We start from the raw sequence: 23,778 nt of genomic DNA on the forward strand, positions 1-23,778 counted from the left end.
TGATTTGACACACTCTGTCAGCCGATACCTGTTCCAGTACCGCCCCTGGCCTGGTCTTCTTCCTGTAAGTCCTACTTAAATCACTTCATCCTTGATACCTCTCAACCTATCTTTCATCTTTTCCCTGTTTTTGTCTCTCTGTTCTACATTCTTGATACTTTCTTCCAATATTTCTTCTACTTTATTAATATTCTCTTTTACGGGGTACAAACTACCGAGTTTTTACTTTTGGTTTTTGTATTTTTCAATTCTAGAAGTTCTGGTTTGTTCTTTCAAAATATGTTACAGCACTTTTAGTAAGTTTCCAGTTTTTCCTGAAGATATTTTCTAACTTTTATTTCTTTATACACATATAAAGTTATATATGTAGAAAGAATAGTTGTTTATACACATACTTTATATGTACAACTTTACATAGGTATAAAGTATAGTTGTTTTAAAATCTGTGTCTGATAAGTCTAATACCTGAAGACTGTGGGTCCATTTCTGCTGTCTGTTCTTTCCTCTGATTCTAGGCATCGTGCCCTGTCTCCTTGTGACTTTGGCTATCTCTGTGATGCCCTCTGTCCTCAAAAACATCATTTGTGGGCTTCCCTGGTGGCGCAGTGGTTGAGAGTCTGCCTGCCGATGCAGGGGACACGGGTTCGTGTCCCGGTCTGGGAGGATCCCACATGCCGCGGAGCAGCTGGGCCCGTGAGCCATGGCCGCTGAGCCTGCGCGTCTGGAGCCTGTGCTCCGCAATGGGAGAGGCCACAACAGTGAGAGTCCCGCGTACCACACACAAAAAAAACAACCAAAAAAAAACCATCATTTGTGGGGAATCTCCAAGGTTTAGGACTCGAGTGTCTTTTCCAGAGAGGGTTTCCATTTGCTACTTGGGCACACTACCTGTTTGGTGTCACTTTAACCTAAATTCAGAGCACTGGGGTTCTTGGACTGCTCTTGTAACTCTGGGTGGCAAGTCCCTTGAGGAGCCAGTCTACAGGTGGGTTTTCTTTTGCCTCTTCCTTCCTCCCTGCCCTGGCTCAGCAGCCAAACAAAGCTCTCTTCTCTCCCCCTTTTGTGGCTTTACTTTTGGCTCATCCTCACCCTCTGAGGTCCCAGCTTATTATGGAAGAGTCTCCTACCAATTCCTCAACTTTGATGATCTTAAGTTTCTACCTCTTTCTGAGCCCCTGAAAAGTCTGTCAAACATCATAGCTCAGGTTCATGGTTTAGATCACCAGCTCTCTCAGGAAAAAACCGCTGCTCGGGGTCTGCTTATCTCTCGAGGTTCAACTCTCTCTTAGGATTTGGCCTGGTCATTCTTTATAATCTTGTCAGCGCTTAGCTGCTTTCATAAAGTTATTTTTAACATTTTATCTAGCATTTTAAATTATTTTCAGCAGAAGTCTCTAGATAACTAGTCCACTGTAATTAGAAGCCGGAAATCTTATAATTATGGCTTTAGGATAAATTCCTTGGAAGTTGAACTACCTCCAGAGGATATAGCACTTTATGTTTTGACACAAACTGAGAAACTGAATCACTTTATACTCCCACCACCTATGTGTATGCAGGACCTATTTCCTATGACCCCAATCAGCCCAGGACATTATTAATCACCACCAATCTAACCGACAAAGATTATCTCATTACTGCTTTAATTTGCATTTCCATAGTTAGTAGCAAGGCTGGTAATCCTACTTCTTCTTTCACTCAGTCTTCTTTTATACACTTACAAGAGCTCTCTCATGCAGGCTGCAGCTGTTTTATACCCTCTCTTAACATATAGAAAACACCTTTGTTTTATGTTGTGGATTTTTTTTCTAATTTGTCATCTGTCTTTTAACTTTCTTTATGCTGACTTTTCCCATACAACAGTTAAAAATGTTTACTTAGTCAAATCCATTATTCTCTTTCTTTGGGGTTTCTGGCCTTGTTATCATGCAACATATTCCATTATTGATTCTACTATATATCACATTTCTCCCCTGGGCCATTATGTCACTGGCTTACAAACCCTCCAGAGGTAAAGGTTTACAGCAACATTTTTCACAAAGATCTACGTTAAAATGCATAACACTTCATTTTTATTTTTATTTTTTTAAGGAATCGCTTTTTTGAGGTCTGTAAGTATATAATACTCTTTGTGATTAATGAAATGGAGGGGAAAGGCCAGCATCACAAGCAGGAACACATAAGTTTCTCACCAGCACAGGATCCAAGAATAGCAAATACCTCCACTTCCTGCTTCTGTGTCCTCAGGCAAGAGCCACCCCAGAGGCAAACTAAGAGTGCCGCCCTCTGCAGAGCTGGGTCCAAGGCCTGAACATGCCTCCAGCAAGAGCTAGTCAAGGTTCCTGCGCCCTAATCTTGGCTGGGCCACTCATCAGCTTTGCCACTTCAGGCACATTTCTTCAACTCCCAGGCCGCAAATTGTCTCAGTATCAAATAGGATTTGGTTAGAGGGTTTCTCAAGTCCCTCTGACCTTAACAGTAAGTTTTAGGAAGACTGAGATTTTCCCCTATGGACCACACTAGCAAAGTTAATTTAGTTTGAAAGGTTAAAAACTCGCACACACATACACCGTATCAAACCCAAACTAAGAAAGTAATTGCCGATAATTCCATTTTCTTTAGAAATTATTCACTAACTTCTGACATTTCTGACGTCAGAAAAAAATGATGCATTCTTCAAATATATGTATGTGTATATCTAGCTGTATGTGTACATATATGTGTATATGTCTGTGTATCTGACTATAATTAGATAAAAAACTGTGGCACCTCCACACCATGGAATATGGCTCAGAAAAGATATTCTATCGATACTGCAACAACCTGGGTGTATCTATCTCAACGGCATTATGAATGACAAGCATCAGCCTCCAAAGGTCACATTCTATCTGATTCCATTTGCACAATATTCCCCAAATGACAGAATGTTAGAGATGGAGAACAAATAAATGGTTGCCGGGGTGAGGGATGGGGGAGAAAGGAGGGCAGGGTGACTACAGAGGGTCAGCAGGAGGGCCATCTCTGTGGGGACAGGGCAGGTCTTATCTTGATCAAAGTGGTGGTTACGCCAACCCCATGTGATAACACGATGGAGAACCACACACGCACAGGGTACCGATGGCCGGTTCATGGTTTTCATATCAGACTGTAGTCACATAAGATGTAACTTGACCATTAGGGGAAACTGGGTGAAGGATGTGAGGGACCTCTTTGTCCTATCTTTTAGACTTCCCGTGAATCTAGAATTATTTCAACATAAAAAGTTAAAAACAAAATGTGTTAGAAAAAAGGAGCACCTAGTGGTGCTTATTCCCAACAGAAAAAAAGAAGCAAAGGGTATCAATAGCAACGCACAAAAGAATAAATATAAATGGCTAATCAACACATGAAAAGAACTAAAAATCATGGGAATTTTCACTTATCAGGCTGGTAAAAATTTAAGAAGAAGAATAAAACTAGTATGACTGAGGGATTGGAGGAAAATCCTCTCATACACCATTCAAGAAGGTACAGCTGGTAGGAGTGTAAACTGGTACAATTTGCTGGCTTCAGTTTTCACTAATTAAACCCTATAACCAAATACTACCTGGAGACTTCAGAACACAACTCATGGCTACCCAGCACACACTGGGACTGACAGCACCTGGGGGAGGTATGGGGTCTCTAAGCTGCTTTAACTTCGCCTTCCTCAGCTCAAGATCTTTCCTCTTGGCATTCTTAATGGTAAGACCTGAAGAAATGAGGGGCAATTGATCTTCGCAGAAAGGCTGGGTCATACAGTACGAAATGTGTGTCCTGGCGGAGAGCACGGACCTCGAGAATAAGGTGCCGGACACGTTTGGATGGGCACGGGTGTGGCTGCACATGCTTTGTGCTCTGGGTGCTGGTCCAGTCACGTGGAGCAGCCTCGGAGCCATCACAACGAAGAGAAATGGACTCTCCACCAGTGTCCGAAATTTGAAAGATAAAATACCGGGCTCAATATCGACCATCAGGCCTGATGCCGAGAGAATCCCTAAGCTGGACGGGCAGTGACACTACATAACCTACACACTCCTCTCCGGGTCTCAGATACTCAGACCCAACCACTCCTCATCGCCCCCGGCACCACCACACTCAGTTCAGCCACTGTCACCTGCCACCTAGATTGTGGCAAAAGCCTCCAAAGGGCCTCCCTGTTTCTTTTATCCATTCAGCTGCCAAAGTGATCCGAGTAAAACGTAAATCAAACCGTATGACTCCTCTGCCCAAAGCCGAAGTCCTTCCAGTGGCCCCTCACAAGGCCTCCATAAGCCCCTCTGCTCTGCAGACCCCTCCCCCCATCTGGGACACAACACTTGCCCCACCCCAGGGCCTTTGCACTTGTTACTCTTCTGGGCTAGAACACGCTTCCCTCTTCCCCCAGGGCTTGCCTTCCCGTCTCCTTCGGAGAGTTCTCAAACGCCACTCAGGGGAGCTCCATCAGTTAGGGCAATGAGAGAAAACATGGAGGCTTCAACAAACGTGGGCTGGGGTGCCTCGGCCACATGGTGTGTGTTGCTTCCTCTTAGGTTTGCGCTGCCTGCCCACTGCCCACGTTCTCGACACTGGACGGCTTGCGAGAAGGAGGAGAGAGGCCGGGACGGACTGTCCGGTCATTTTGAGGGCCAGTCTCAGATCTTGGTTCCACGGCTGCACCCAACCAGGGAGAGTAGAACATGCAGCCTGGCCCTGTGGCCACATTCCCAGCTCGGCCACCACGATGGAAGGGAAAACAAAAGGTGGGGAGGCCCAAGAATCGCTACGGAAAGTCCCCGTGACCACCCTGTTTCTCCATTGAGGCTCCTCTCCACACTCTCTACCCAGTTCCCTGCTTCACTTTTCTCTAATCACACAACATGTATGCTCGTGCATGCGTGCACATACTGGTACACATAATGCACGTGCGCGTGCACACACACGTCTATTACTAATTTATTTACTGTCTCTCTCCTCTTGTCAGAAAGTCAGCTCCACATGGGCCGGGATTTTTTTGTTTGTTCGCTACTATTTCCCAGGATTTATAAAAGTGCCTGACACGGGGTGGCTGCTCCACAAATATTTGCTGAATGAATGAATTCCATGAAGCTAAAAAGGACACACAAGACCGTAAGCACAGTTGCGAGATTTCGCAGTTGCGAGATTTCACAGCCCGAATATAACGCTGCGAGAATAGCACGCCCGACCCTGCCTTCCCTGGGGTCCACACAAAGTACCAGCAGCCCCCCATCACCGCCGCCCTCCCCCGTCATCTCAGAGGCAAAAGGTCCAAAAAGGGCTCTGGCAGAGGCTGCAGGACCCAGTTCCAGGCGGCGGGGGCGAGGCGGGCGCGCTGGGCTGCACCTGCGTGAAGCCGCCCTAAAAGGCACCCCGCGCCCCCTCCTGTCTGGCTGGGACGCAGGCTGGTGGCCACGTCTGAGGACAGGCGCCACGGAGGAGGACACGGGAAAGGGTCTGGACAGAGACCCACCCGGCTACCCCTTCTTTCATGTGACAGGGAAAAGGAAGAGTCACTGCTGTTTGGGGTTTCCCATCACATGAAACTCAGCTTCACGGTAAAAGTACAGACACCCAGGAATCTTGCCGCCTGCCACAAACAGCAGGGGACCACTGGCGTTTCGAAGTAGAAAGACTCTTTGAAATGTTCCAGACTGTACCACAGGAAAATCTGGGCTGAAGGCACCGTCCCTATCACACTTTCTGGGGGTTCCCTTGTCTCCCTCTGATCTAAACTGTGGATTACGGTATTTAAAAAAATCAAGAGATAGGATATCTTAATAGCAGAGAAAAGAGGAAGAAGCAAAAGGATTACAACAAACAAGGGGTGGACCTGGGAAACACTCAAGGCTGGCAGAGAGGCCTCTAGACTCTCACAGCACTGCTACCCCCAAATAGCCCACGGGTGTCACCTGTCACTCGCCAAACATGCTGCTACTTCAGGACTTATTCCTAGTCAACCAGCCACCATGACACTGTCCCTCAAGTTGCTCAAAGTAACCACCAAGCCATTATAGAGTAGATTCCTTTCCTAGAAGGACAGGGGACTGGGCACGGAAAATGCCCCAAATTGCCCGTTCACTACATGTCACTTTGTTTCATGTGGACTCAAAGAAAGTTACTAAAAGTTACTGTGGCTGCAAATCACCCCATCTTCCACTTAGCCCCGCCCTCTAGCACCTCAAAAACTTCCTTACTAAGAAAGCTCAGGGAAAGAATTTTGAAACCCAATTAAAATAATATCAAAAGCACAGGCAATGGAGGGGTGGGATAGGGAGGGTGGGAGGGAGATGCAAGAGGGAGGGGATATGGAAACATATGTATATGTATAACTGATTCATTATGTTATAAAGCAGAAACTAACACACCATTGTTAAGCAATTATACTCCAATAAAGATGTAAAAAAAAAAAAAAAAAGCACAGGCAAGTTTCCAAAGGAACATTAACCTGGGGTGTCAGGCCTTTCTGGAAAGTGATTGGTTCATTCTTTTTTTTTTTCTAAAAAGATGTAACCACCACACAGCACAAGCTGATGGTTGTTTCAGGAATGCAAAGGAGAATTGTGGGCACCACTTTATCCCAGAGCTTCACCAAAGAAGCATTCCAAACCTGAGAACCTGTAAACCATGGTTCTCCAGCCCTTAAAAAGCACATCCATCGGGTGAGGGGTGGGCAAAGACCACAGGCCGTGCTGACAATGTGGACCATGCCTCCGTGAACTGATGCAATAAACCCGGAGTAATTCCAAAGCCCCAGACATTACAAAAATTGAGCCCAACACGTGGATTTTATGTCAGGAACTAGGCGGGTAATTCCGGTGATTCTTCTTGTAGTTATAGCACGTCACTCACTTCGCCGCAGGGTGATTTTCCTCTTAAAACCTCACACCCAACTGGTTCTAACGCAGCAGCATACACACACACAACCGTGATGGATCTCTCCTCTACATGTAAAATTCAGCCTTAGAGTGAGCCTTTTCTAGCAATTTAGCCATCTCTGGTAGTGTTACAAAGACTCAATTCTTCTAAACACTACAGAAAAAAGAAACCTCTGTAATTAGCAGAATCACTTGACTTCCAGAAATCAAGAAACACTGTGCCATCAACATAAACCCCCTCCTCTGAACTGAGTCTCCAGCTCCATCTTCCAAAGCCAAGAGGATGAAGACATTTTCAAGAAAGCACAAGGCCCTGCCACTTTGAAATAGGAACCGGAAGGAAGTAAAAAACGATTCACAATACAGTGAACTTTTTTTTTAATATCCAAGTGTGAAGCAAAAAGCATCCGAGGAGAGAACAAACTGTACTCTCCATGTGTGCTGAACATTCATCTGTGGAAAGTCCCCCAAACTTCTGAACAAGCAAATGCCAGGCTCATAATCGGACAAGAGGAAGTTAGGTGAGGACTCGAGCAGAGGTACCAAACTCCCCTGTGACTGTCCAATCCTCTAAGAAAAGACACACTGAACCCACAGGAACAGTAAGTTGTTAAATGCAGCTGCTGGGCTGCAATTTCAAGAGTACAGTTGTGAAAAGCAAAAACTGGTTCCGTTTATCCCGGCAGCTCTGTACCTACTGATCTTCCCTGCTCACACGGCATGTTTGGAGGGCACGACGATGATGAAGAGGATGATTAACTAGATAACAAGCAAAGAGTTGTGCAAAGAACCAGGAGTGGTAAATCCTAAGACTAAGGCCTAAGGCTAAGGGAACCCCTCCTGCCCAGGTCCAAGTTCACAGTCCCTTAACCGGACTCCTACAGGAGCCCCCCACGGCCTTCGCCTCCAGTCTGCCCCCCTTCAGCCCATCGTACATGTTACCGACAGAGGTTTCTGGAAGCACTGGCAATCGGGTCCGCTCCTCTCTCTCTACACCCCTCACTGGCCCCTCTGCTTACAGGTGACTCCCAGCTGCTCGGTGTGGCCCGCGTGGTCAACCCCCCCGCCCCCGCTGTGCCGCCTGCAGACCACGTGCCCGCGGGCAGGAGGGTGAGGGGTGGAGGCTCACCCAGGCCTCGGCAGCCCTGGACAGCATCTCTCTGCACAGGACCCCTCTGCTCCAGGAGGTGGCGGGCACTGCCGAGGCCTTGCTCAGGGGCGGCCAGGCCAGAACTGACCTGGCACGGAGGAGGGGCAGAGGCACGAAAAGCGCGGAGAAGCAGCGCAAACCACACGTGAAGCCCCCGCCTCGCCCCCAGCCCCGCACTTAGCCAACCGAGTCCCTTGTCGTTAAGGCAGTTTGAGTGGGAGAGCTGTTCCCTGCACACCAAAGCCTGCCGACCGGCCGGGGCGGCCTCTCCTGGGGCAGCACCGCTGCTCGGGCTGCGCGGAGCTCCGCAGCTCCCTGGCGAGGCTCCCCCTGCCACCTCACTCCCAACCGTGCCCCCGGTTCGCTCCTACCTAATCTTGAGAAGGTCTCCTCCAAAGACATCTCCCCACTCCTCCCGCCAGGTGGGACTGCCTACCTTTTCCCTTTATGCCTAATGTAGCTGGATATTCCTGTTATACTTCTTAGCACACTTTATTCCAATTGTTTGCTGGATATCTGTCTTACCAGCTTTTTGAGGAAACTGCACTTGATCTCGGCAGAGTGCCCAGCACACAGAAAAGGCTCACTGAAAGAGCACCTACCACACTGCCCGGCAGGGAGGACCATGATGTACAAATTCCCAGTCACTATCAGTGCAGGAGTTGCACACACACAAAAGACCGCCGGTCCATCTGCTGCACCATTCCAGAACTAGACCCCAGATTAAAAGGTGTATGTAACAGAAAGCAGATCATGGAAATACTATCCATGTGCTGTATCATAAGCACATTAGTTAATGATAATTTGCCAGATGTGTTTAACAAGTTCGAAATTCTCTTACTGGAGAAAGGGCATGTAAGTAGATGATATTTATGTGACTTACACTTATGACAAAAACTTCTCTTTTAGTGTTCTGCTATGTCTTCCTCAAATGTGTTTTAAAAGATAAGGTCTAACATAGCAAGGTTATCTTCCTTTCTTTTTTATGAAGCCAGAGAAGTGCTATCGAATCCTGTGTCTAAATGGCAGTTGACATCAGTGAATATGCAGGAACAGGTGACTTGTGAGAAGGGCAAGGTTTCTCCTTTTCGGGACAGGGCGAGACCCCTCTGAGGAGGAAAGTCCCTCACAAGGCAGTCACCAGACACTGCCTTTCTTCTTCCCCTTTTTGTTTCTGCCTCTGCCTGGAATGGCAAGGAAAACCGAGGGGGCAGAGGAAACAGGCAGCGTCTAACACCTGGCTGACAGCACGTCTCACGGCGGCTGGGTCTCCACTGAGAGACTGTCAAAGGCTCTAAGAGTTCCGTCACCCGGGGAGGGAAGAAAGGTAACAAAACTAGTTGCTGAGACATCACCCTGGAAAGGTTTCTGACACTAAGCAAACGATCTGAAGAGAAAACTGACCACACTGTGTTAAGACGCTTAGGTTGCAACTGTCTATCTTGACATAAAGACTATTAAGGGCCTATTGTCCATCGAGTTAACAAGATGCTCTATAATTTTTAAAATAAAAATATAGAAAAGTATGAAACATCAGAATAACAGACACTCACATACCTACCCTCCAATAAACAAAATCAGCAGCTCCATATTTGCTTTCGGTCGTCGCAGTTCAAAAGCACACAACATGTGAACACTTGTCAGGTAACCACACCCTCACAAAGTCGGGCTGTTTGAAGCATAAGATCAAAACGATGGGATGATGGACCCACCTGGAGCCAACCTCCCCCTAATCACTCGCCAGGTTCAGGTCCAGAGCAAAGGCTCTCTGGAGACAGGCTCATTTTTGGTCTTATTCCCTGCCATGTCCCCAGCATACTGCACAGTGCCTCGCACATAGTAGGTGCCCCATAAATGCTTAACTAATAAGTGACTATAGAAAGAAATAAGCAGACTGGCCTTTTAGGCCCGAGTTCCTCATAGTGACTGCTAAGAAGACAGGGCCCTGGGGACTTCTCTGGTGGTCCAGTGGTTAAGACTCTGCGATTCCACTGTAGGGGGCACGGGTGCAATGCCTCGTCAGGGAACAAAGATTCCTGTATGTCACGGTTTAAAAAAAAAAAAAAAAGATAGGGCTTTGGGAAGCTACGAACTTTGGGCTTATTTCCCCATGTGTAGCGAGCCAACGGCTCCGTGTACCAGCCAGGAGGGCCCTCCCTGCTCCAAAACACTGCGCCCCACCGAGGACGGCGAACGCACAAGTCTCACAAAACCATCCCACCACGCTGTTAAACACTACTTGCAAATATTCAGCTCAGGACGTTTATATTTCCTTCTTTGGTAAATTCTCGATTGATAACAGCAATTTCCATCCAAGCTCTGAAGAGAGTAGAATCTTCTTCCCCAGACCATGTGAGTTTATTGGGGCGGAGGGGGAAGGGAAGACTTAAACCCCAATTTCACACTTAGATATTGTGTATTCCCTCGCTGTTTCTGATGTTCCTGCTCTTTAGAAGATTAAAATTTCCTTTCTATGGCAACTCTGTCTTCTAGTTCATCTGACTCTTTCACTTTAATTTTTAAACTTAACTTGAGAATGAATGTGAAAATGAAAGAGTTCTAAAAATGTCATCCTTCAGATACACCGATGGACAGTAAAATTAGTGGGCAGAAGCTTGAAGAGAAACAGGATATTTGCATAGTTGCAAACTATCTCCCCCAAATATTTATGTTACAGAGAACAGTAGTAACTTTATAGTGGAGAAACCTGGCAAACACCCTGTTAACCGAGTAATCAAGGCTCATATCGCCAGGAACTGGACATATCGGGAGCATGTACCCCTGACAGGATGCTCTGAGCAGACACATCACTTCAGTGGTCTTCTTGCCAAAAAACGCATCATCTCATTCTAATGATGAGAAAACACCAGACAAACCCAAATAGGGACATTCTACAAAATGACTGACTGGTGCTCTTTCAATGTGTCAAGGTCATGAAAACCCAGGAGAGACCGAGGGGCTGTCACTGACAGCAGACTCAGGAGAAACAAGGACTAAATGCAGGGTGGGGTCCCGAGCCCGATCCTGCCTTGTAAGAAGGGCTTTTAGAGGAAAAGCGGTTAAACCTGAATGAGGTCTGTGGGTTAATTAACAGTACCGTACCAACAACCGTTTCCCGCTTTTGACGAGTGTGCTACGATTGTGTAAGACGTGAGCATCAGGGGAGATCAGGTGAAGAGTACAAGGAAGGTGAACTGAGAGGATTATCAGGCAGACTGTGCAGAAGCCCGCAAATAAATGAGAAAAGTACACATAACTCATTAGAAAAAACTGGCAAAAGACATGAATAGGCATTTCCCAGAAGAGGAAACACATACAGCCAATAAGTCTGGGAAACGTCAATTAAACCCTAAGGAGATACTATAAAAATATAGCATACCTTGGCTCCTTCGGCTAAAAGGAGATTCTTAAAAATTGCTGGCAGAAGCACAACTGTATAATCACTTTGGAAAATAACGTGACCTATCTTGTCTATTTGGAGGCATATATGCCCTACAACTGGCCAATTCCCCTCCTTGGTAGATGTCCTGGAGACCCCTGAACACGTGCATCTGGGGCGCACGGGAGAGAGCGCAGCAGATTTGTTTGTAATAGCAAAACATGGAAAACGGTTCCAAAGTATATGCACGAGAGAACGGATGCATCCGAATACGTCCACACAATAGGATAGCAGACAGCAGCGAACATGAAAGGACCACAGCCACATGCACTGCATGAATAAATTTCAAAATACTGGGTGAAAAGTGCAAGTCACGGAAGAATACATACAGGATGAAACCATTTACGTAAAGTTTGAAAACAGGGAAAACTCAAGACTCTTTTTAAAAAATAAATACATAGTATGGCAACACCATAAAGAAAGGCAAGGGACCGGTGACTTAAAACTTGGGAACCTGTTTCTCAGGGGCAAAGGGATGTGAAGGTCAGTGCAATTTCTGGATACCCCCCAGGGGGTGCATTTATATCAGCCGGGCACATCTATTCTAGTTATAGGAGAAATATGATACTCATCTTCATATGCAGTTAATGTTGAAGGATACTTAGGAAAAAACCAGAATGCAAATAGGCTAAACACCCCAAATTTTCTGTTTTAAGACTCATCCTAAATGAAGCTAAGTGACAAAGATGACGAGGTTTTGTGAAACTTTCAGACCTTAAAATAAAAGGAAAGAATCCTAAGGGAACAACTTGGAAGGGTTCAGATTAGCTTCCCAGGCATAGATCTGAAAACATTCATGATTTGCCAGGCAGGACCCATACTTCACAGTTGGAAAGTTCTCTTAAGGACACATTAATTTCCTACTATGAACAAGATCTAGAAAATGTGAGTTCCTTGAGTTACACCAATCTTGACTATTTTATGAATCCTTCATGTTCCTTGGACAGAAACATTTATCTAGCCTGAGTTAATTAATTTTGTTCCTCTCAAACCATTTAGATAGCTCAATTAGCCTCTGTTATGTGTTTCTGTTCTTAAATATCAGGGTTTAGAGCAATTTATAGCTTGCCTGTACTTTTACAGTTTTTAAAGGAAATTCTACCAAAGGTCAAGAACACAGTCGTGTAGTCCAGACAGAGGGCTCACTCACCAGCTGAAACTCGCTCCTCCGGCTGAAAGCTTCCCTGATGCCCGAATCCCTCCAGAGCGCGCTCAGAGCAGGTACGTACAGCTGAAAGGTGGCAGGCTCCACGGGCAGCCCTGCTTTGTTCTCAAAAGCCATGAGGAACATCCCGTGCTTCTCATTTTCAGAATACTGCCAAGGAATACCAAGCTTGTCTCGTGCATCAACCAGAACCCTTGAGCCCTAGGAAAGAAAAGAAATCAAAGGATTTCATTGTGCTGCAAAGGCTAAATCACAGCAGAGAACCTCGACGTGGGCATTAATCGTCATACAGCAGGAAACTCACAAGCTGCAACCAGGACTTGTCTCTTGGTTTGTCCTGGCATGAATGTCTTGCTCCCAGGAATGTAACTGTATTAAGACAGACAGACACACAGATCACATTACAGGCCTGCCCTTTGCTGTCACTCATTTGAAAAGGTCCCGGAAGGCAGAAAATTGAATGGGGAGGAAGCGGCAACAAACTCAGCAAAGTGACATTTGAAAATGAAGCGTGAACCACGTCAGTGAAAGAGACAGTGTTTTAAGACAACTACAACTGTAGTACTACAGCTGTCATCATCACTGACATCTGGCAGCTCCTCAACACCAGAGGATGCAATGCTCATCCCAACTTAAAAGGAGTGGGGAATGTAAACACACAGGCAGTCACCAGACGGGAACAGACCGAAGTGGACACAAGTCAAGTGGCCCGCCCATTGAAAACAGGAGCTGGGGGATCACGCTCTAGATTTGCGATGATGAGAAACTATTTTTCATTGATTTGCTTATTTCCTCACTGTTAAAAATAAAGTTAGAAGCAATTATACTCCAATAAAGATGTAAAAAATAAAATAAAATAAATAAAGTTAGGATTTTCTGCCTTTTCCTTACCTCACTGACAGGGCCAAGGGGACAGAGAAACAGCCTAAACTAAAATAGTATTAGGGAAAGTGGCCAAATTGTGGAAAATACTGTCGTGGTGAAAACTGCCTCTCTGGGCAGGAAGGAAGTAGGTCTATTCCATCTTTCTCAGGTTAGTACTTCAAAGTTAGCAACACAGCATCTAAGGAAGTTTCTAAGTTCTTCTGACTGGACCCCCTGAATACTCCCCGGCAGCATCAGTACTGGATGAGCCAGAGCAGAAGGGTCCCTCCCTACCTGGAAAGGCCTTGGCTGGCTCCGAGTGGCTGGGGGACCTGGAACGATGGACAGCAGTACCTTGTCCCTTAGCACAGAGAACGGCAGGACATCACTGCCCAGCTGGCACTTACTTTTTTTAAAACAAAGAACAGCCTTGTTGGAGTGTAAGTCACATAACATACAATCCCCCACTGACAGTGTGCAGCTTGATGGTTTACCCCAAACCAGGGCAAAGGAGATGAGTCCGTGCTGCCTGCCTCTGCTGTAGCACCTGCCTTGAACCACCAAGGTGAGTGGTAATGGTGACCAGAAACTAGCTACAGTCTCCCCTCCAGACCCAGGGACCTGGACTGCCTGGTTAGAGATGTTCCTGTGAGCTCCCTCCTCAGGGTCCAGGCCCATCTGCCACTGGTGACCATGGCCAGTCCTTCTGATCCACAAACTTGTTTAATGCTTCCCTGGGGCAAAGCCCTGAGATAGGCACTGTGGGAAAACAAAATGCTTATGAAGCAATGTCCGAGCTCTGGACACTCAGAGTCTGGCTAGGGAGACAGATATGTGGATTTAAAAAATTAACACCCACTAATAATAAAAACTCTCAGAGAACTAGGAATAGAGAACTTCTTTAACTTCATAAAGAACATTGGCAAAAACTCTACAGCTAACATCAAAATCAATGGTGAAAGACTGAACGCTTCCCTCTAAGAATGAGAACAAGACAAGGATGCCCACTTTTATCACTGCTATTCAGCATGGTTCTAGCCAGTGTGGTAAGGTGAAGGAAAGAAATATAAGGTACATGGATTAGAGAGAAAAAAAATAAAACTAAGCCTACTTACAGATGAAATGATGGTCTATGTAGAAAATCCAAAGGAATATACCAAAGAAACTCCTAGAATTCAAGGTAATTCAGCAAGGATATAGGATGTAGGATATAAAAATCAACCTACAAAAGTCACCTGTCTTTCTATATACTAGCAATTAACATATGGAAATTGAAATTTAAAATGCAATACTATTAATAATCACACAAAAATGAAACACTTAGGTATAAATCTAACAAAACATGTACAGGACTTGTATGCTGAAAACTATAAAATGTGTTGATGAAAGAAATGTGTTGATGAAAGAAATCAAAGATCTAATAAATGGAGGGACATACCATGTTCATGGATTGGAAGCGTCAACATAATAATGATATCAATTCAGCCAAATTGATATACAGGCCTAACAATTTCTATAAAATCCAAGCAAAATCTTTTATGGGTATAGATACAACTATTCTAAAATTTATATGGAAAGGCACTAGATTAACTAAAACAACTGTGAAAAAGAAAAATTAAGGGGGAGGAATCCAATTTCCAGATTTATTACATCGCTACAGTAAGCAAGACTATGCAGTATTGGTGAAGGACTAGACACATAGATCAATGGAACATAACAGAAAACCCAGAGATGGTCCCACATAAGTATGGTCAATTGATTTTTTTGAAGATCCAAAAGCAATTAAATAAAGAGTAGCCTTTTCAATAAATGATGTTGGGGAATTGGATGTCCATAAGCAAAGGAAAAAAAAAAAAAACAAAACCTTAGCCTAAACCTCACACCTTATACAAAATTGACTCAAAACGTAAAACTATAGCATAGGAGAAAAACTTCAGGACCTACAACTTGGCGAACAGTCCTTAGACATGACACAAAATGCATGGTTCATAAAAGAAAAACATTGATAAACTGGACTTCATCAAAATTAAAGCTTTTGCTCTACCAAAGACTCTCTTAAGAAAATGAAAAGACAAGCTAGCGACTGGTAGAAAATATCTGCCAACCACATATCTGACAAAGGATTCATATTTAGAATATACAAAGAATGCTCAAAACTCAATAGTTAAAAAAACAAACAATCCAGTTGGAAAGTGGACAAAGACATGAAGAGTTGTTTCACCAGAGAGCACACACACAGCAAGTAAGTAGATGAAAAACAGGATGTCCAAGTTCACTGGCCATCTGGGAAAAGCAGACTAAGACTTTTTTTTTTTTTTGCTGTGCGCGGGCCTCTCACTGTTGTGGCCTCTCCTGTTGCGGAGCACAGGTTCTGGACGCACAGGTTCAGTGGCCATGGCTCACGGGCCCAGCCGCTCCGCGGCATGTGGGATCTTCCCAGACCGGGGCACGAACCCGTGTCCCCTGCATCGGCGGGCGGACTCTCAACCACTGTGCCAGCAGGGAAGCTCCAGACTAAGGCTTTGATGAGACTCACTACACGTCTATTAAAACAGCTAGAATAAAAAGCAGTGACAACACCAAATGCAGAGATATGTGATCTCTAATACACTGCTGGTGCAGATGTAAAATGGGACAACCACTCTAGAAAATCGTTTTTCAGTTTCTTAAAAAAATTCAGCATACGCTTAACATACAACCCAGCAACCTCACTCCTGGGCATTTATCCCAGAGAAATGAAAATTTATGTCCACACAAAAACCTGTGCAAGAATGTTCACAGCAGCTTTATTCACAATGGCCACAAACTAGAAACAACCCAGATGTACTTCAATAAACAAACGGTTCAACTGTGGTACCTCTGTATCATGGAATACTATTCAGCAACGAAAAGGAATGAACTACTAAAGCACACAACTTAGATGGATCTCGAAGGTCACATACTATGTGATTCCATTTATATAATATTCTTGAAGTGAAAAAATCATAGGCGTGGAAAACAAAATTAGTGGCTGCTAGGGATTAGGGCTGGTAGAGGAAAGAGGGTGAGTGTGACTAAAGAGGGGAGGGGGATCTCTGTGGCGATGGGGCAGTTCTGTATCTTGATAAGCAGCGCTGGTTACACAAAACTACACAGGTGACAGTAAGTCTCAGAATCCCACACATACATTGTACCAATGTCAGTCTCCTAGTTTTGATATTGCACTATAGATACATAAAATGTAACCACTAGGGAAAATTTCCTGTGAACCTGTAATTATTTCAAAATAAAAGTAAAAAAAAAAAAGTTAACTAGCAATTACAGCGATATATGTTCCAATTACATGGTGTGGAAAGGGAAGGTTACTAGAGGCCAAAGGAAGAGAGACTGGTAGGAAGAGGTGAGGCTCAGAAAACCCTAAGCGCCGAATAATTTCAACAAGTGGCAACAGTGGGTCAGAACCTACCCAGAGGGGAAACAGGACTGAAATCCTCAGCTCTCCTTCCTCCCTGCCCCCTCCTCCACCCATTCCTGCACTCTCTCTGGCGACATCACCCCGACTCCCCCCGCCCCAGAGGACAATAGTGAAAATGTTCCAGAACCATGGAGACAAAGATGCTTCACATTCTCCACATTACACGCAACAGCAAGCATCTGAGCACAGAGAAGGGAGAAGCGATTTCTCTGGTGAGCTTCTAGGCAAAGGGTCACAGCACCTTTGTGTGAATCAGAGGAAGGTTCCCGCCAGCTCGGCAAGAAGCTGGGTCAGGACTTCAGCCCCACCTGCCCCCGAGTCAGGCAGCCAACACACCTACCATTCATGATGGCCCTGCCCGCACGACTCAAATGCAGCACCTCCGACCTGACACAAGAGCTATCTTTCCCGTGCTCTGTTTACGAGTTAAAAAGTTTACTTCCCAAGGAGCACACACAGCCTCACTCACGGGTTAAAGCGAGCCTCTACTCCCTCGGGAATCGATGTTGGCGGCAAAGGCAGGGAACCAAACAGGCCTTTAGAAGCCCGAGCCGTCGTTTACCAAGACTGCTTTCAATGCTGCACAGACCAGGCCTGCCCTAATTACTGGGGTGAACATAGGTTTGGCTTAAAAAAGCCCGGTGTATCCAAAAGCAGCCTGTGTTCCCACTGCACACTGCCACCCAGGCAAGCTGGAACTGGTCCAAATTAACTTCACCCAAACACGAAGAAAAGGCTCCTTATTTCTCCTTTTAGAAATTCAGGGAAATTGGCAAAACTGCTGACCAACTTTGAATTCTACCAGTGAGCTATAGTCCATTTTCTATATCTTCCTCACTTCATTTGGAGGGAAAGGGCATCAAGAAAAAAAGACATCTCCTCTTTTGCCCTTATTTTACATTATTCTAGTCAAGAACTATTCTGTTAACTTTGTTCTGAATCACAAAGCTGAGCTCTATGGAACTTTTCTACTCTGGGACATCTGCTTAAAATCTGAGTCCACTTTTTCCTCCTCTTTAGTGGGAGCTTAAGGTCTTTGGAAATGTTACATTCGCTGTATTTTGCAGAAATGATAGTTATATATATCCCCGTCATGATATAGAGTTGCTAAGTCTTAAAAAATACAAATACAGCAGGCATAACAGAATAATAAAACATCTTGCCCCATCCTTTTCCAATAAAAAACCAATTTCCTAAAACACAAAGGCCAGGACAATTCTAAAATCCATATATACTCAAAAGAAAAAACAACTAAGGCAGAAAACAATTTACTGAAGTCTCAGTAATGGCTATTTAAAAAGCTCTTCTTTCGGTAACAGTGTTACTGAAGTATTAATTTTTTCAATAACCATACACTTTTATTCAGTTGCCCAAATATAAACAGTTAAAGTGTTAAGCAGATTGATGACTTCATCTCAATACTATGTAACACTTTGAACTGTTCAAAGAACACATTTTTTTGAATTTTATTTTTTTATACAGTAGGTTCTTATTAGTTATCTATTTTATACATATTAGTGTATATATGTCAATCCTAATCTCCCAATTCATCCCACCACCTCCACCCCACTGCCACTTTCCCCCCTTGGTGTCCAGACGTATGTTCTCTACATCTGTGTCTCTATTTCTGCCCTGCAAACTGGTTCATCTATACTATTTTTCTAGGTTCCACATATATGCATTAATATACGGTATTTTTCTCCTTCTGACTTACTTCACTCTGTATGACAGTCTCCAGATCCATCCACGTCTCTACAAATGACCCAATTTTAATGCCTTTTATGGCTGAGTAATATTCCATTGTATATATGTACCACATCTTCTTAATCCATTCATCTATTGATGGGCATTTAGGTTGCTGCCATGACCTGGCTATTGTAAATAGTGCTGCAATGAACACTGGGGTGCATGTGTCTTTTTGAATTATGGTTTTCTCTGGGTACATGCCCAGTGGGATTGCTGGGTCATATGGTAATTCTATTTTTAGTTTTTTAAGGAACCTCCATACTGTTCTCCATAGTGGCTGTATCAATTTACATTCCCACCAACAGTGCATGAGGGTTCCCTTTTCTCCACACCCTCTCCAGCATTTGTTGTTTGTGGATTTTCTGATGATGCTCATTCTAACTGGTTTGAGGTGATACCTCATTGTAGTTTTGATTTGCATTTCTCTAATAATTAGTGATGTTGAGCAGCTTTTCATGTGCTTCTTGGCCATCTGTATGTCTTCTTTGGAGAAACGTCTATTTAGGTTTGCAAATATTTCCTCCCATTCTGAGGGTTGTCTTTTCGTCTTGTTTGTAGTTTCCTTTGCTTTGCAAAAACTTTTAAGTTTCATTAGGTCCCATTTGTTTACTTTTGCTTTTATTTCCATTATTCTAGGAGGTGGATCAAAAAAGATCTTGCTGTGGTTTATGTCAAAGAGTGTTCTTCCTATGTTTTCCTCTAAGATTTTATAGTGTCTGGTCTTACATTTAGGTCTCTAATCCTTTTTGAGTTTATTTTTGCGTATGGTGTTAGGGAGTGTTCTAATTTCCTTCTTTTACATGTAGCTGTTCAGTTTTCCCAGCACCACTTACTGAAGAGACTGTGTTTTCTCCACTGTATATCCTTGCCTCCTCTGTCATAGATTAGTTGACCATAGGTGCATGGGGTTATCTCTGGGCTTTCTATCCTGTTCCATCGATCTATATTTCTGTTTTTGTGCCAGTACCATACTGTCTTGATTACTGTAGCTTTGTAGTATAGTCTGAAGTCAGGGAGTCTGATTTCTCCAGCTCCATTTTTTCCCCCTCAAGACTGCTTTGGCTATTTGGGATCTTTTGTGTCTCCGTACAAATTTTAAGATTTTTTTGTTCTAGTTCTGTAAAAAATGCCACTGGTAATTTGATAGGGATTGCACTGAATCTGTAGATTGCTTTGGGTAGTATAGACATTTTCACAATATTGATTCTTCCAATCCAAGAACATGGTATATCTCTCCACCTGTTTGTGTCATCTTTGATTTCTTTCATGAGTTATGAGTACAAGTCTTTTACCTCCTTAGGTAGGTTTATTCCTAGGTATTTTATTCTTTTTGTTGCAGTGGTGAATGGGATTGTTTCCTTAACTTCTCTTTCTGATCTTTCATTGTTAGTGTATAGGATGCAAGAGATTTCTGTGCATTAATTTTGTATCCTGCAATGTTAACAAATTCATTGATTAGATCTAGTAGTTTTCTGGTGGCATCTTTAGGATTCTCTATGTATAGTATCATGTCATCTGCAAACAGTGACACTTTTACTTCTTCTTTTCTAATTTGTATTCCTTTTATTTCTTTTTCTTCTCTGATTGCTGTGGCTAGGACTTCCAAAACTATGTTGAATAATAGTGGTGAGAGTGGACATCCTTGTCTTGTTCCTGATCTTAGAGGAAATGCTTTCAGTTTTTCACCATTGAGAATGATGTTTGCTGTGGGTTTGTCGTATATGGCCTTTATTATGTTGAGGTAGGTTCCCTCTATGCCCACTTTCTGGAGAGTTTTTATCATAAATCGGTGTTGAATTTTGTCAAAAGCTGTTTCTGCATCTATTGAGATGATCATATGGGTTTTATTCTTCAATTTGTTAATATGGTGTATCACATTGATTCGTGTATATAGAAGAATCCTTGCATCCCTGATAAATCCCACTTCATCATGGTGTATGATCCTTTTAATGTGTTGTTGGATTCTGTTTGCTAGTATTTTGTTGAGGATTTTTGCATCTATATTCATCAGTGATATTAGTCTGTATTTTTCTTTTTTTGTAGTATCTTTGTCTGGTTTTGGTATCATGGCAATAGTGTTCTCATAGAATGAATTTGGGAGTGTTCCTTCCTCTGCAATTTTTTGGAAGAGTTTGAGAAGGATGGGTGTTAGCTCTTCTCTAAATGTGTGATAGAATTCACCTGTGAAGCCATCTGGTCCTGGACTTCTGTTTGTTGGAAGATTTTTTTTTTTTTTTTTTGCGGTATGCAGGCCTCTCACTGTTGTGGCCTCTCCCGTTGCGAAGCACAGGCTCCGGACGCACAGGCTCAGCAGCCATGCCTCACGGGCCCAGCTGCTCCGTGGCACGTGGGATCTTCCTGGACCGGGGCACGAACCTGCGTCCCCTGCATCGGCAGGCGGACTCTCAACCACTGCACATCCAGGGAAGCCCTGTTGGAAGATTTTTAATCACTGTTTCAATTTCATTATTTGTGATTGGTCTGTTCATATCTTCTATTTCTTCGTGGTTCAGTCTTGGAAGGTTGCACCTTTCTAAGAATTTGTCCATTTCTACCAGGTTGTCCATTTTATTGGCATATAGTTGCTTGTAGTAATCTCTCATGCTGCTTTGTATTTCTGCGGTATCCATTGTAACTTCTCCTTTTTCATTTCTAATTTTATTGATTTGAGTCCTCTCCCTCTTTTTTTTTTTTTTTTTTTTTGCAGTACGCAGGCCTCTCACTGCTGTGGCCTCTCCCATTGCGGAGCACAGGCTCCGGACGCGCAGGTCCAGCGGCCATGCCTCACGGGCCCAGCCACTCTGCGGCATGTGGGATCTTCCTGGACTGGGGCACAAACCTGCATCCCCTGCATCGGCAGGCGGACTCTCAACCACTGCGCCACCAGGGAAGCCCCTCCCTCTTTTTCTTGATGAGTTTGGCTACATGTTTATCAATTTTGTTTATCTTCTCAAAGAACCAGCTTTTAGTTTTATTGATTTTTCCTATTGTTTTGTTTCTCTTTCACCTATTTCTGCTCTGATCTTTATTATTTCTTTTCTTCTACTAACTTTATAGGTTTTTTTTGTTGTTGTTGTTCTTCTTTCTCTAGTTTCTTTAGGTGTAAGATTAGATTATTTGAGATTTTTCTTCTTCTTTTTTTTTTTTCGGTACGCAGGCCTCTAACTGTTGTGGACTCTCCCGTTGCGGAGCACAGGCTCTGGACGCGCAGGCTCCGGACGCGCAGGCTCAGCGGCCGTGGCTCACAGGCCTAGCCGCTCCACGGCATGTGGGATCTTCCCAGACCGGGGCACGAACCCGTGTCCCCTCAATCGGCAGGCGGACTCTCAACTACTGCGCCACCAGGGAAGCCCCTTTTCTTGTTTCTTGAGGTAGGCTTGTATTGCTATAAACTTCCCTCTTAGAACTGCTTTTGCTGCATCCCATAGGTTTTGGATCGTTGTGTTTCTGTTGTAATTTGTCTCAGGTACTTTTTGATTTCCTCTTTGATTTATTTAGTGATCTCTTGGTTATTTAGTAACACATTGTTTAGTCTCCGTGTGTTTGTGTTTTTTACGTTTTTTTCCCTGTAATTGATTTCTAATCTCATAGCATTGTGGTCAGAAAAGATGCTTGATATGATTTCAATTTTCTTAAATTTACTGAGGCTTGATTTGTGACCAAAGATGTCACAAAGAGAATGTTCCATGTGCACTTGAGATGAAAGTGTAATCTGCTGTTTTGGGATGGAATGTCCTATAAGTATCAATTAAATCTATCTGGTCTATTGTGTCATTTAAAGCTTGTGTTTCCTTATTAATTTTCTGTCTGGAAGATCTGTCCATTGGTGTAAGTGAGGTGCTAAAGTCCCCCACTATTATTGTGTTACTGTCGATTTTCTCTTTCATAGCTGCTAGCAGTTGCCTTATGTGTTGATGTGCTCCTATGTTGAGTGCATATATGTTTATAATTGTTATATCTTCTTCTTGGATTGATCCTTTGGTCATTACGTAGTGTCCTTCCTTGTCTCTTGTAACATTCTTTATTTTAAAGTCTATTTTATCTGATATGAATATTGCTACTCCAGCTTTCTTTTGATTTCCGTTTGCATGGAGTATTTTTTTCCATCCCCTCACTTTCAGTCTGTATGTGTCCCTAGGTCTGAAGTGGGTCTCTTGTAGACAGCATATATATGGGTCTTGTTTTTGTATCCATTCAGCAAGCCTGTGTCTTCTGGTTGGAACATTTAATCCATTCACGTTTAAGGTAATTATTGATATGTATGTTCCTATTACCATTTTCTTAATTGTTATGTGTTTGTTTTTGTAGGTCCTTTTCTCCTCTTGTGTTTCCCACTGAGAAAAGTTCCTTTAGCATTTATTGTAGAGCTGGTTTGGTGATGCTGAATTCTCTTAGCTTTTGCTTGTCTGTAAAGCTTTTGATTTCTCTGTCAAATCTGAATGAGATCCTTGCTGGCTAGAGTAATCTTGGTTGTATGTTCTTCCCTTGCATCACTTTAAATATATTGTGCCAGTCCCTTCTGGCTTGTAGTTTCTGCTGAGAAATCTACTGTCAACCTTATGGGAATTTCCTTGTATGTTATTTGTCGTTTTTCCCTTGTGCTTTCAATAATTTTTCTTTTTCTTTCATTTTTGTCAATTTGATTACTATGTGTCTTGGCGTGTTTATCCTTGGGTTTCTCCTGCCTGGGACTCTCTGCACTTCCTGGACTTGGGTGGCTATTTCGTTTCCCATGTTAGGGAAGTTTTCGACTATAATCTCTTCAAATATTTTCTCAGGTCCTTTTTCTCTTCTCCTTCTGGGACCCCTATAATGAGAATGCTGTTGCGTTTAATGCTGTCCCAAAGGTCTCTTAGGCTGTCTTCATTTTTTTTCATTCTTTTTTCTTTATTCTGTCTGTGGCAGTGAATTCCACCATTCAGTCTTCCAGGTCACTTATCCGTTCTTCTGCCTCAGTTATTCTGTTATTGATTCCTTCTAGTGTGTTTTTCATTTCAGTTATTGTATTGTTCATCTGTTTGTTTGTTCTTTAGTTCTTCTAGGTTTTTGTTAATCATTTCTTGCATC

At 43.6% G+C, this 23,778-nt stretch overlaps 1 protein-coding gene across 3 annotated transcripts in view; it reads right to left on the reverse strand.

The window, feature by feature from the left end:
• Positions 1-23,778, reverse strand: part of GNA12 (G protein subunit alpha 12) — a gene marked incomplete at its 5' end in the record, with an annotated part of 108,112 nt that overhangs the window by 44,736 nt on the left and 39,598 nt on the right. For all 3 annotated transcript variants that reach the window (XM_079718821.1, XM_079718820.1, XM_079718819.1), the window contains one exon: positions 12,633-12,848. In XM_079718821.1, coding sequence (XP_079574947.1) covers positions 12,633-12,848 — 216 coding nt within the window. The remainder of the gene's footprint in view (positions 1-12,632; positions 12,849-23,778) is intronic.

This window comes from Hyperoodon ampullatus (assembly GCF_949752795.1).
Source record: "Hyperoodon ampullatus genome assembly, chromosome: 14".
Taxonomy (NCBI): domain Eukaryota; kingdom Metazoa; phylum Chordata; class Mammalia; order Artiodactyla; family Ziphiidae; genus Hyperoodon; species Hyperoodon ampullatus.